General features: G+C 42.0%; 1 protein-coding gene across 1 annotated transcript in view; it reads right to left on the bottom strand.

Moving 5' to 3' along the window:
- Positions 1-14,203, bottom strand: part of LOC114766138 (protein kinase C-binding protein NELL1-like) — a 139,017-nt gene that overhangs the window by 75,994 nt on the left and 48,820 nt on the right. The window contains exons 6-12 of the mRNA XM_028956769.1: positions 13,217-13,289; positions 12,532-12,614; positions 10,069-10,203; positions 7,515-7,617; positions 6,275-6,348; positions 4,510-4,609; positions 1,662-1,790 (exon numbers count right to left, since the gene is read on the bottom strand). Of these exons, the coding sequence (XP_028812602.1) occupies positions 1,662-1,790; positions 4,510-4,609; positions 6,275-6,348; positions 7,515-7,617; positions 10,069-10,203; positions 12,532-12,614; positions 13,217-13,289 (697 nt within the window). The remainder of the gene's footprint in view (positions 1-1,661; positions 1,791-4,509; positions 4,610-6,274; positions 6,349-7,514; positions 7,618-10,068; positions 10,204-12,531; positions 12,615-13,216; positions 13,290-14,203) is intronic.

Below are 14,203 nucleotides of genomic sequence, written 5' to 3'. Positions count from 1 at the left end.
ATTATACATGCTCTTAACTTAAAAAAAAAAAAAAACATAAATTGGGTCTGTAGTCACTTACTGCAGTTGCTAGATTGTCTTAATTTTTTTTTTCTCGGAGCCAATAATTTTCTCCATAATCAGCAATGGCCCAAGACTCACCAAAGTATTTCTGACAGCCAGCAATATTGGTAAACAGATTCTGACCCGCTGTGGCCGGCTGTTTGCAGTTTGATGGGATAAATTAATTGCATTGCCTAGCATCTGTTAAAATTCTGTTCTCGCGGTCGCAGAGCTCCAGCGCTATTGTTTACTGATGGTAAAACAAACATTCTTCCTGCAAGGTATTTCTCTGAGGAATTCATAATTATCTGTCAGCTCACGGGACAACACCTTGTGTATTTAGTCATCAAAAATAATAATTATATAAAATGATCAGTGCGTCCTGATCTACCGCTGAACAAAATGCAAGCAGGAAGACCATATTATCCAGTGAATAGCCTAAAATCTGTGTCTAGCAGTAAAAAATTAGTTATCACACCATTACCACACCATTAATATAAATTCTAATTATTATAAAACTGCTTATTACTAAAAATGTAGTTAAAAAAAAAAAAAGTCTTCGGAAGGTGATGAAGCCACACCCCTTTATCAAGTGTCAATTACAACTGCAAATTATTTTTAATGGACTGCTGCAAATCTACACATCAACCTCGTACCTCAATTTGCAATTGCCGTACGTATTACACACTAGCATAACTTAGACAACAAGTACAGTTATGGCTCCAGACAAAATCGATTCAGCTCTTGTTCATGTCACTATCCTTGGGAAATGTAAATGGAATTTTGCCAGATGTTATGTCTGTATCAATGGTGCAATGCCAAAGATGAGCTTGGACAGTCTGAGTTGCATAGAAAAGGTATGGCAGACAAAGTATTTGGTATGTGCAGCGTATGCATCTGCTGTCAACAGTAAAAAATGGCACATCTCTACAAAGTGAAGCCGAGAGGTATGGTTACACATGGGAATGAAGTGTTTGACAGGCTTGGTTGGAAGAGGCTAGCTGAAGCACCTGCATTGTGGGGTGGGTGTACCCATAAGTGGGGGCTGTCTGCGGCATCTACAATGAAAAGAATGGGTGAAAAAAATAGCAGATTTCCAAGACTGGACGTTTAGCACGTGTTGTTCCTCAAAGGTTCAGACATCAAACATTTTATGATGAACAGAAAAATGCATAAAATAATGGACATTGCAAATGTTTGAGTTAAAGTCAGTCGATTTAAATCAGTGAGATTAAAGTGAAAGTGAAGTGATTGTCATTGTGAAACAGAGCACAGCACACAGTGCACTCAACGAGGACAGAACTTGCAACCTTCTGATTACGGGGCCGCTTCCTTAAGCGCTAGGCCACCACTGGCCCCATTCTCATGCAAGTCCTGTGGTGAACATCTGTGTACAACACCAGGAGATTTTCTATGCACCTCAGGAGGGCTCTCACAGCGAAGCTCGGCTATTCAATCAAATAACTTCATTACTATGACCAGTCATGTGACCAGTAGCATACAGTTCCGAATGCCCTACCCATGGCGATTGACGGTAACTCTGGTTTTCCTCCTTTTATCGCAGGATTTTTCTATTACGCACAGCAATTCACATAAAAAAAAAACCCTGCGCTTCTTACCTTCACAGTAGGTGGAGTCCCCGTGGATGGAGGCGAAGCCGGTCTTGCACTCACACTCGGCTTTCGTATTCCGGTTTTTGCACAGAGAGTTTTCACCACAAGTAACTCCCTCGGCACAGAAGTCATAGCCTAAACGAAGAAGCAATGAAAACAATGTGCTAGATGAGATTATCCAGTCACTTACATAGCACAGAGGACCAACAATTATTTGTCCATCAAATTATTATTTTATTTATGGTGCACAAATTTAGATCAAATGATTGTCTGGTACATAATGTCCCTTGTAACGTCACAAATCTGTTATAATTAAGTAATTTCAAGGTACAAGTGCATCGGGAAAGGAATAGGAAATCTAACACACACAAATAAATAAATGCAAATGTATTTCATATCTTCACAGCCTTGTCCTGAATATAATGTTGCTGACATGGTAACTAGCTTCCATTTGAAAAACAGGTGAAAACTCTCAAAGTTGTTAATGCTACCGCCCCCACGAAGACCTGCACTATTCTCCTGTCGTCAAAAGAACTTCATTTAGACTGAACAGAAGTTGCCTACATTAAGGTTCAAATCACGTCCGTGTGAAGAGGATAGAAAACAATGGCCACGTTCCCTTCACGATTAACCTACAGTTATTCTGAGCATCGAGCAGCTGGGGACTTAAACTTAAAGAAGACATCTGTTATGCACAGTTATATCTTCCTTTCTTTCCTGCACTAAGCGAGGACGAGTGGTGTCATCAGCAGCCCTGTCCTTGTGAATCTTGGTTAAGTCTTAACTGCTCTTTGTCCTTTAACTGTTTTAATGAATGCCAGGCCCCCACCAACCCAAAGCTGTGGGCAGAATAAGTCGTGATTAGCGCACTGTCTGCACATTTCTCAAATCTCCCTTTCCGCAGTCAGGGGCTGGACGGAGACACGCACACACACACACACACACACACACAAAAACACACATTAAAAGCCCTGATGGAGGAGGGCTGAACACACACGGAGTGGAGCAGTCTCCTCCTCTGACTGGCGCTGCAGATGAAAGGAAAAAAGGCAGCCCAGCCATATGCGCACCCCAGAGCGGCGGCTACATGCCCAAGCGTACATCCTCCGAAAAGACTTTAAGCTTCACTTTTAAGCTGAATGTGAGAATATGCAGATTTTAATGACTTGTGGGTAATAGCCAATTTAAGGAGGTCTGCCCTGTCCAGAGGGAGATAATGCTTGACAGTAAACAGAGAGGAGGGAAGGTGTTAGGGGGAGTGGAAAGACCAAGAAAAAATAAAAAAGAGGAGAGGTGTGTGTTTGTCTGTGAGTATGTGTGTGCAGGGAGTGAACATGTCTGAAAATGTGTGTCTTTGTTGATGGCTGTTTTATGTGCAGGTCCATGTGCAAATAAAATCATGTGACCTGTGCCTCCGTGACTATATGCATTCAGTGAGTGTGCGCATGTTCATGCATGTGTGTCTGCATGTGTAAATATATAGCGTGTTTATACATATTTTAGTTTATGTATGTGTGTGTGTGTTTGTGTGTGAGTTCAAGCATGTGTATATGTGGCGGTGTGTCTGCATGTGTAAATATATAGCACATTTTAGTTTATGTGTGTGTATGTGTGTGCGTGTTCATGCATCTGTATATGTGCCAGTGTGTCTGCATGTGTAAATAAATAGCATCTTTATACATATTTTAGTTTGTGTGTGTGTGTGTGTGTGTGTGTGTGTGTGTGTGTGCGTGCGTGCGTGTATGTTCATGCATGTGTATATGTGTCGGTGTGTCCGCATGTGTAAATATATAGCATGTTTATACATATTATAGTTTATGTGTGTGTGTTCATGCATGTGTATATGTGCCGGTGTGTTGGGTGTATGGATATGTATACATGGGTGCACATGCTGTATATGTGTATAAGTGAGTGAGTTTACATATGTGTGTGTTTATGTGAAAAGCGATCAATGTTGCCTTTTTGTTAATTGACCAGTAATGTAATAAAAAGTAAAGAGTTATTATGTACAAATTGCAAATGTATTATCCTTGGTTCCTATGAATATACAAAACCAAAAATGCGTGTGTGGTGTGTTTGGCAGGCAGCGGAAAGATTACCAATCCAACTAATTACTGCTGTGCTCAGGTTTTCTGCCAAAAACCTTCAGAGCTCAGAGAGCCCATCACAGAGCAGGTGACCTCAGGACGATCCATTCAGAGACCCGGTTCACCCCACTCAACCTCTCGAGTATGAACAGGGAAGACTACAGAGCCCAGAACAGCGGCACATGCAAACCACAACGGACAAAAAGGATCAGGAACAAACAAGTGCACACTCAAATGCGTGTCGGGAAGCATATCCGCACATTTGCAATTAGCTCATTATGGCCATGTTCATTGAAATGAGATGCAGGTACCAACAAGTCGACATTGCGGGGATTTTTTTTTTTTTGCTGCTGTTGTTTTTTGTAATTGCTCAGGACTGTATAATCTGTTTATTTAATTATCCAGGCTTTTTAACCATGCAGGTGTGCAGGTTTTCCTTTCTTTTGTCCATGGCAAATGAGATGAGACAAAGAGAGAATTAATGAGACAGAGAAAACCACTCTGAACCTGCTCTGAATGGTGGCCAAGATCAGACGAAGCACTTGGTATGAAGGGACAATCGAGGAGCGAAAAACGGTACTTCACTAAAAGAAACGCTTCTTAGTTGTTACTAAAAAGTCTGTCAGGACTCTGACAGCACTCAGTCAGCAACAAGGTAACTGTATATGTGTGTGTGTGTGTGTGTGTGTGTGTGTGTGTGTGTGTGTGCGCTGGTGTAATTCAGTGAATGTGCATGTGTGGGGCTTGAAAGACTTGAAAAATCTCACCATTGCAGACATTGCAGCACCTATTCTCTGGTAGAATCTGCTCCCCCGCTGAGCAGTTGAGGGCCATGCAGCTCTCAGCAACTCTCATCATGAGGCCGTTCTACAAAGACAACAGGCAGGAGAGGAGCATCTCATTACCATTCCGCACATTCCTGAATGCATACAAGAGAGCACTGAGAATATGACAACACAGCCCCACCCCCTCAAAAAGATGGAGTTCTATACAAATGTGATGATCTGTGGTGTTAATGGAACTTCATTCACCCTCAGTGAATTGCTCAGTAACGTACCGACCTCGAGTTCTGAAATTTATACCAGCTTTTATTGAAAGTTAATAGAAAGTAAAATTAATTGTATAGGATAGTTTTTTTTATCCTATACAACACTATGCTCTTTTTTGTTTATGTAATACGTGCCAGGACACCGTGGTGTCTCCAACGGTGAATGCTATTGGCTGATAACTCCTAATTTTGTGATCCTCATTTCTCCAAGTCTTTAAATGCAGTTTGGTGTCCATCTATGACTCTGCATCGTGAAGCAGTGGCTACTCATTCAGACTGATATTATAATAAACAAGCTCATAATCTAATCCCTTTCTGTTCTTAGATTTATGCCTGGGATAGGGATAATGACAAAATGTTAAAACTTCTATTTTTCACCTTGTTTTGATAGTATTGTGACTTTGCGTGTGTAATAATGAGTGCAGTGGTGAATTCTTCTTGTTAACCTTCATCCCCAACATCTGAAATACACAACCTATCCAACCTAGCTGGAGACAAAACCCCAACTGTTCCCACTGCCATGGTCGTTCCAGCCAGTGGATCCCTTATTCTTGCGGTTACACTACAGGCCTGGCCCAGACTCTGAGCTGACAGCTCAACTGCCCACCGGCCCTCTGATCTTAATAGAATGTCAGCAGGTTTGCTGCCCCCCTCCAGGGCAGCCCTGGTGCTAGCCAGTTCCCTGGCATTTAATGAATTGCAGAGAATGCATACTGGCTTTATTATATATATAGATACATTTAAAAAAAAGACAAGATGGAATAAACCAATCTTCACTACTGAGATACAAGATTCCTTCTGGTATTGCAGGTAGGTGTGTGTGTGTGTGTGTGTTTGAGCTCTGAAGTTCAGGTATCCAGTATAATCTCCACACCAAAGACACCCTCCATTGCTCAGATCGGCCCTTCTCGCAGGTTAAGCCCACTTTGTCTCAATTACCCCGATACGCTCCAGATAATACAAGCATGGTGAAATCATAAATGTCTTGGATTTGATTACCCACATAAATGTGCAGATCAATTATTTATCTTTTCCAGAGAAGAGGAACCCACCAGAAATGAATGAGGCTTTGTTTAATTTTAAATGATTTTCAGATTCTCATCTTTTATTCTGTGCCATTTTGTCCATCGCATGTTAAATATGCTGAAACTACTGCTGAAAAAGATAGGGTGCTTTAGAAAGACATCACCACTCAATAGAGAGTGTGAGCTGAAATGTCCCTTTTAACCAAAAAAAAAAAAACTTTAATAACAGTTCAAAAAAGACCGTGTGCCCTTTTCATCCCCATTTGTTCTGATTTACCATCCTATCTGCGTAGTCTCTTTTCACCTTCATGACTAACTCACAATTACACCCTGATCTGGCCAATAAAAGAAGATTGGAATGATTACAGCGGCCTCGCTATTATGAAAGCCTGCCGCTTAATTAAATAACATACAGATCAATCCACAATACAATGCAATAAGGGGCAATAATTGGATTACCTTGCACTCTTTGCAGCTGTTTGTCAGGAGACGCTGCCCCTCTGACAGGATGTTTCCCATGTACGTGCATTTCGCTGTGGACAACATTTCAAAAGACAACACATAAGCTTCTTTTCTGCAGTCGATAACAGCAGACCTACAGTAATTGTCCACTCTTTTTTGACTCTGGCATCAATCCACAAAGGTGAGAAGGGTGACACAATCTAATACCAGTACTAAAGAGGCCTCAGCTTTCCTGGTTGTGTATGGTTTGGCAAATCGGACGAACAGATTTTGCACGTGTTCTGCATGCATCCTCTATTTTCCGCTTTTTTTCCCTGCTTTCTTAATTAAAAAAATTAATTAAAAGACACTGTAGAACAAAAGCATTCTTTAACGACTGTTTCTGAGGTACATGAGAACATGCAGGATTTGCACGCATCGCTAAAGCCACAATTATAAATTCACCATACGTTTCATGCAGCTACTTTTTTAGAACGAGAAGCTGTGCACGGCTGAAAGCTCACTAACAGGGCGTCAAATTAGAGGTTCTCCTACAGACTCAGAATTGGCCTATTAATTTATGGATCTATCCATATGTAGGACAACTAGACCAAATATGGCCGTTTACTCCTACACCTGGGGGTGCCGGCCTTTATCTAATGCTGTACATGCAGTATGTTACCCCAGCCTCCACACAGGCAGAGACAGGCTGTCCAAAACACACACAACTCATTCCAATTTACCCGTGAATTGGAAAAGAGTTTGGTTCAATGAAAAAGTGGCAAAGGTGTCTAATGCCTTTTTTTTTTTGAGAAGCCGAGAGCCCAGGGTATAAAGATAATGCAGATTAGCACTGAACATCATTTAAATGTGTCTCTTTTCTGTAGGATATATAAAGCACAGGACATAGAACTCAAATTAGCAAAGGCCCAAGTTCCTTGAGGGCAGTGTGAAAGCTAACTTCTCTCTCTTGTCCCCCACTGAGGACTTCAGAGACTGATGTGTCCTGTCAGGTGGGCGTGACATGGCTCCTCAATCAGTAGAAAGCAGGCCCAACTTTAGAAAGTGAGCATTAGCTTATGCTCATTGGCTTAACTAATGGACTTAAATTGATTGGAGCTCATCAAAGTCCCCCGGCAATTATGTACATTTAGAAAGAGAGCAGCCAAGAGAATCTGCAGACAAGGAGAACCCAGGACATCTGTGTGAGTCTTTGCTTGTGCTTTGACAGCGACTGAGTGGGCGACTTGGCACTTACGTCTGCACTGCTTACAACAGGTTCCTTCCACGTGCACAGGAAGCGAGTCCTCTGAACAATTAGCAGGGGGACAGAATATCCTTCGGCATTCCACCACTCCATTCTGAGATTGAAAATACACACAACAAATTCATACATTCAGAAATTCACATTCATTTTCATAGAAAAGACAAATTAGACATTTCCTTATATCTACATTAACATAACGTTCGTAACATAAATGAGATGCTATGCTCAAAAGCCCTTCTGATCAAGTCCAAAGATGGGAAAAAACCTTGAGAAAATCATCCTGTTAAGAAAACTCTGGTTATATAAAAATTCTATGCACTGTTGTGTTGACATCAGCAATTGGAGTATTGCTGACTCAGGATTATGGTTGTTGAAAAGTGTTATTGTTATAGATAAATAACCTACAAATATTCCAAGTCTGTCCTGGTAAGCAATTTAGCATTGGAATATGGTATTTCAAACATGTTTCAGGGAATGACTGGTTCTGAATAGCAATACATGTACATAATACTGCCTGTGTCGATCCAGGGATGTGAATGGCCAAAAATCAATATCTGTCTATATTGACCTCAAACCCATGATTGCAAAGTGGCAGATTGCACATTTCTGTTATTATTCCCAGCAGAGTAGGTGGGTCCAGACTGAATAATACAGAGGAGCTGTCTATGGTGCTGATTTGAAGACCATCCAAGCCAAATAAACTATACTGCATCATTAATTAAATTAATTCAAAAGGTTAATGAATACAGAATGTTGCTGTATTCAGAAAGCAAGTAGGGTCATTTTTTCAAAAAATTTCAATTTCCAGCCATCAACAATGTAGTATAGTGCAAAGAGGGTTTGTAAGTACGGACAGTATGTAAGTAAGAAAGTATGAACTGTGCGTATACTAATCACTGGTCTTAAAACAATGTTTTTTAAAGGGGCTTGCAAACAGGAAAATAAAATGGGTGACAACCAAACGTGCCATTCATTTAAATACCTGAAATACATTTACAAGAGCATGTAATGCACATTACCCAACAAGCTATGAAGCACCTGGCAATCGGCAATGAGCAAATCACTTTATCACACTTTATTTGAGGTGTCTTGTGGGTAAAACACATATAAACCATTTAACCACAGCATTGTGGGGTACACATTTTCCCAAGCAAGGAACCCAGAGTTGATTCAGGTGGCCTGTCCTTGTACCCAGAACTGCTATGTCGATATATAAGACTAGAAATAACGATTTATGACATGCAAGTGTCCTCATCCCCTTGTTTGATGATATTGCCCTCTGATTTTTCTCTGATTCACTGATTTGAGGTGAAGTGATTGTCATTGTGAAAGACTGCAGCACAGCACAAAGTGCACACAACAAAATGTGGCCTCTGCATTTAACCCATTACCTTGGTGAGCAGTGGTGAGCCAATGTGTGAGGATGGTACTTTGCTCAGTGGCACCTCAGTGGAACCTTGGAAGTTTGTGCTTCAAAACCGGTACCCTTCCAATTATGGGTCCGCTTCCTTACCCACTAGGCAAACCACTTCTACTGTTACTATTATAGTTTCTTCTACTGTCTGTCTATTTATTTGGTTTATATTTGTCTTTATGTTTGGCACTTAATAAAAAAAATAAATTACATAAAGTAGGGAAAAACGTGAGAAAATAAAATACTTGGATATGTATTGAAGGTATAATATAGTATTTATTTATATTTTTATTCATGACATTATTGTTAACATCATAGTAGATGGCAGTAACATTAATAATGTGCTTTGCTGCAGGCGTTTGCGCTACTGCTACAGCAGACTCCTAGTCTGCTGCTCAAGAATTGCATTCACGTGGTTTGTCGAGAGATCAGGTAAGTGATGAAGTGTCCCGTTGGTGCCGTAGTTTGTACAGGGTCATTAATATCATAAGTAATCTCCCAGACACTGGGTAATAGCAACTTGTGCAAAGTGGCAGTATCCAAGAAAAAGTGAAGTACTGGTGCATGCCAGTCCACTTCCCGTACATGCCTAATAATTGTGTCATCTGAATGTGGTGAAATGTATTTTTATGTAATGTTGCCACAAGACTGACTGCTCTCATTTGATTTTCATATGAATCAACATCCAGTGACACTCGTGTCCTGTTAATGGAGGTATCATCAGTGTACAAGATGTTACTCCCTCCAGGATAGCTCTAAATCTGTAGTTGGGTAAAGGGACAAATGGCATCCCAGTGTCCCACAGAGAAAAACAACATCTGCACTTGTTACGTGTGTCCACTGATTTATTCTGAGTTTTGTCACCTTGGCCAGTATGTCTAAGGACTTATCAACCTAAACAGCTGTGGTGCTGCTGCTGTAACATACAGGGAGGGATTTTAAGTCTTAATTCTAAGGAGAGGAGAGCTAAGGAGTGAGATAATGAGCAGAGAGAAGGAGACCAATTTGCGTCTCGCCAGCAGCTTCTGAAGGGCGACTGAGACCTTTGTAGAGAGTAAATCACAGGTAAAGAGACATTCCCAGAAGTTAGTCCCCATTTGAGAGGAGGACCCAGACACCACCGTTACGTACCTTGCAGGCGCAGTTCCTGCAGTTCTCCGGTTCCACCCAGAGCTCCTTGTCGCGGTACACCACTCCATTTGCGCTGCAGGTCTTCTCACAGTGGCAACTCTCCAGCTGGGTTAGCCTGGACTCTGCATAGTTCAGCTGCCACACACACACACAACACAACAAGGACTTAATCAAAGGACCTTATGACAAACACTGTTTATTATTCCCTCTGAGCGCTTCCACCAAACCCTTACTAATGTAATATGGATGAGGAAATTAAAGGCTGACAAGGGTGATCAACCATTTGCCCTCAAACCGGCTGTAATTTGGAGGACACAGATGTCACCGCCGAAACGAGCAGGACAGCACATGAGTAACGGATGTGACCTTCATTCTAATTGGACCAGCTGAATTCTGCACACACCCACTTTACATGTCATATGTCATCCTAAAAGCGTGGTCAGGTCTGTCAAAGGACTTGATAGCTTATAACAGCAACAGACGAACAAACGAATCAGTGTAATCTGTTTGTTTTCATGACATCAGCATCATGTGCTTTCTGATCAAAAATCAGTGGTCTTGTTTGGGGCAGTGGTGGCCTAGAGGTTAAGGAAGCGGCCCCGTAATCAGAAGGTTGCTGGTTCGAATCCCGATCCGCCAAGGTGCCACTGAGGTGCCACTGAGAAAAGCACCGTCCCCACACACTGCTCCCCGGGCGCCTGTCATGGCTGCACACTGCTCACTCAGGGTGATGGGTTAAATGCAGAGGACAAATTTCACTGTGTGCACCATGTGTTGTGTATCACTTCACTTAATTTTTTTGTAATTTATTTATTGGATGCCAGTGTTGACTTAAACCACAAATAGCAATGGGATCATAGTGTGTCAAATAAATATTTGATTGTCAGAGTTACAACTCATGGTCACACTGCAGGGAACCCTGACCTTTGACCATCAAAAATTAAACCAGTTCATTGATCAGTCCTTAAAGTTGCTGCTGATCTAAATACTGAAAGGGGTTCTAAATCTAATATAGACAGAAAAATGGAAAGAATGGATCATATGTCAGCAAGAAGCTGTGACCAAACAGACCCAGCCACTGTATTATTCTCAGCTTGCATGTGAGTGAGAAACAGCCCAGTATGATTATTCCATACTAGGGTCAGGGTTAGACTTCAAACCGCTTCTGATAGAGGCTTTGGAGAAAGACTATCTGCCAAATGCCATAAAATGGGAATGTTGAAGTTACATTCACATGCTCGGTGCATTTCCCCTCCCATGAAGAGATGGACAGAGGGGTGTTTTAATTCGACTTAATAGAAGTGCCCTTAATCAACTTGGATTAGAGCAACACTGAATGATTAGTCCAGATGACCTTCAATGGCCGAACAGCACTGCGATGGAAACAACAGGAAATCAACAGAGTTTATAAATACACTGCTCAGCACATTGAAAGAAGAAGAAAGAAAGTGAAGTCACATGTGATACACAGCAGCACAGCACATGGTGCACACAGTGATATTTGCCCACTGCATTTATCCCATCATCCTGAGTGAGCAGTGGGAAGCCATGACAGGCGCCCGGGGAGCAGTGTGTGGGGAAGGTGCTTTGCTCAGTGGCACCTCAGTGGCACCTTTTCAGATCGGGATTCGAACCGGCAACCTACTGATTACAGGGCCGCTTCCTTAACCACTAGGCCACCACTGCCCCATTGCGAGTGTTGCGTATGGCGGTGTGTAAACAGACGGCCCACTGGGAGCATCCAGAGCGCTGCACACGTCCCTGAAGAGAGGTGCATGTGAAGATCCACTGAACTTGGTGCACCAGCTACACCTATCCCAGTTTTGCAGTTTTTCCGTGCTACACTGTGAGGCTGTGTCTAAGTGAAAGTGATTGTTTTTTTGTCGTTATGATACACAGCACTGCACAGAGTGGACACAACAACATGTGTCCTCTGTATTTAACCCATCACCCTTAGTGAGCAATGAACAGCTATGAAAGGCGATCAGGGAGCAGAGTGTGGGGACGGTACCTTGCTCAAGTTCGGGATTCAGAACCCGCAAGCTTCCAGTTACGAGTGCGCTGTCTTACCCGTTGTGCCACCACTGCCTCGTTTAGACTCGCAACTGTTCCAATAATCCAAGAAGCACAATTTGAAAACAGATTTGATCCCAACCAATTCAACTCACAACGCTGTCTGGGACTGACTCTGGAGGGGTCACGTTGTGTTTCGTTGTGTTCCCAATAATCCTGATAATGTGCAGATGTTCTGGCATGTATAAACGTATATTAACCTGTATGTGTTGTTCTTGTGTGTGCTCCTGTTTTTTGTAATGAACCCGTTTGTGAAAGTCATGCGAATGTGTGCATGTGTCCACCATGCCGCCATGACCACTTTTTATTTATTATAGTAATATGTAAATTTTGCAGTGATTGTGTTGCTGCAGCTCTAGTGAGTATGTGTGCTTGTTTGGGGAGACTCACCTTTAATGTCATCTTTGCCAGCATCTCCTGCAGGTCCATGATGCCTTGCACAAGGCTCAGGAAATCGCTGCATGTTGGACAGGCTCAATAACATAAGGGGAGGAGAAGAGAAGAGAAGAGAAGAGAAGAGAAGAGAAGAGAAGAGAAGAGAAGAGAAGAGAAGAGAAGAGAAGAGAAGAGAAGAGAAGAGAAGAGAAGAGAAGAGAAGAGAAGAGAAGAGAAGAGAAGAGAAGAGAAAACAATTAAACCTTCAATATTGACATAATTTCAATTCTCAGCATATTTCAGTAGTGACACAGTGTATCTTTGGTAAACTAAACAAAACAGGGACAGCTTGGAATAAATAACCGACAACAGGAGGGAGCAGCAGGCTGAGGAAGGAGCTGAAGTGTCAGTAAGCCGCCGGAGGCGTTTTGCAAGGTCAACAATACGTTCTCTGTTCATGATCGCTGAGAGTTCTCTGTATAGGAGAAGCTGTCACATTCAGCCCGCCTGTTAACACATGATTATCACCGCTCCCTCTGTGTTATTGTGGATAAAACTGTGCTAGTATCATGTTAATATGCCATAGTACCGAGGATGGAGACCAGAGTGGTGTATAATGGCTAGAAGCATGCACAGTATCAATAAAACAGGACGCCAGACGAGTCATTTCAACAAATAAGAAAGAAAAGAATCAACTTACTGCGATTCAGGTTAGGGCACTGAGTTATGTAGCCATTTGGGGCAAAGATGAATTTGACGTCTTGCATGGTGCCCTGAAGGAGGGAAAGAAACAGATTCCTGTGAGCACCGGCTCTAAAGCCAAGAGCTTTGTTTTTTCCTTTTCTTTTTCCTCGGGATGTTCATGAGGGATTTTGGCTTTGTTGCAGGTCAACGCCACCGTTTCATTCCACCCCTGTCAAAAAGACTGGCCACCACCATAATACATTTCATCCAGCTTGCTTATTGCTAAATGACCTTTTATTATGCCTGTTTAAAATTGTTTATGAAGACAAAACAATTGTTTATTCATTATCGCAAAAAAAAATATATTTTGTGTGGTGATGGGCATGTAAGAAAGGATGGGGTATGAAAGTCACCTTGGCAGGACAGAAGGCAAACAAACCGCACATGCAGCCCTGTCTGTCTGCCGTGTGCCGGCCAGACGCAGGGGAGTCTTATTTTGAATGGTTTGTGGGGGTATGATTGCGGTCATATTGCACTGTATGGAACTCATGACCGGGCACCCTATCCATTGTTTAGGAGACAATTCTCTTCCAAGCCCCAACGGAGGGAATGGAGGGCGCCTCCTGCGCTCCCTCCCCTTGCCGCTCAATTACAACAGAGGAAAGCGCATCCTTGGGTGCTTCTTCATTGATCGTAGCTCTGCAGAGCACAATGTGTCTTTCATAAGGCTTGATTGATGTGCAATTGAGATGTTGCAAGTGAATCGCCCCCAAACTGTTCTTTTAATTGGTTTTTAATACATATGTAGCTATGTTGAGAATTCTTTCATGAACAGAATACAATCATTGTCAATAAATAAATATTTTATAGTTTTATTTTACTCTACTTTACTACAGCAGATTCTAAATCTAGATGAATCCAGCTCTTCCTCCTTGTTTACTGTTACTGCAGCAATGTAGACCAAAATTGCCATATTTTGGTCAGATTAAGAAAAACAATAAGC

This window comes from Denticeps clupeoides, chromosome 16 (assembly GCF_900700375.1).
Source record: "Denticeps clupeoides chromosome 16, fDenClu1.1, whole genome shotgun sequence".
Lineage (NCBI taxonomy): Eukaryota > Metazoa > Chordata > Actinopteri > Clupeiformes > Denticipitidae > Denticeps > Denticeps clupeoides.
Note: the sequence above shows the minus strand (reverse complement) of the source record. Positions and strands in the feature narration are given on the sequence as shown.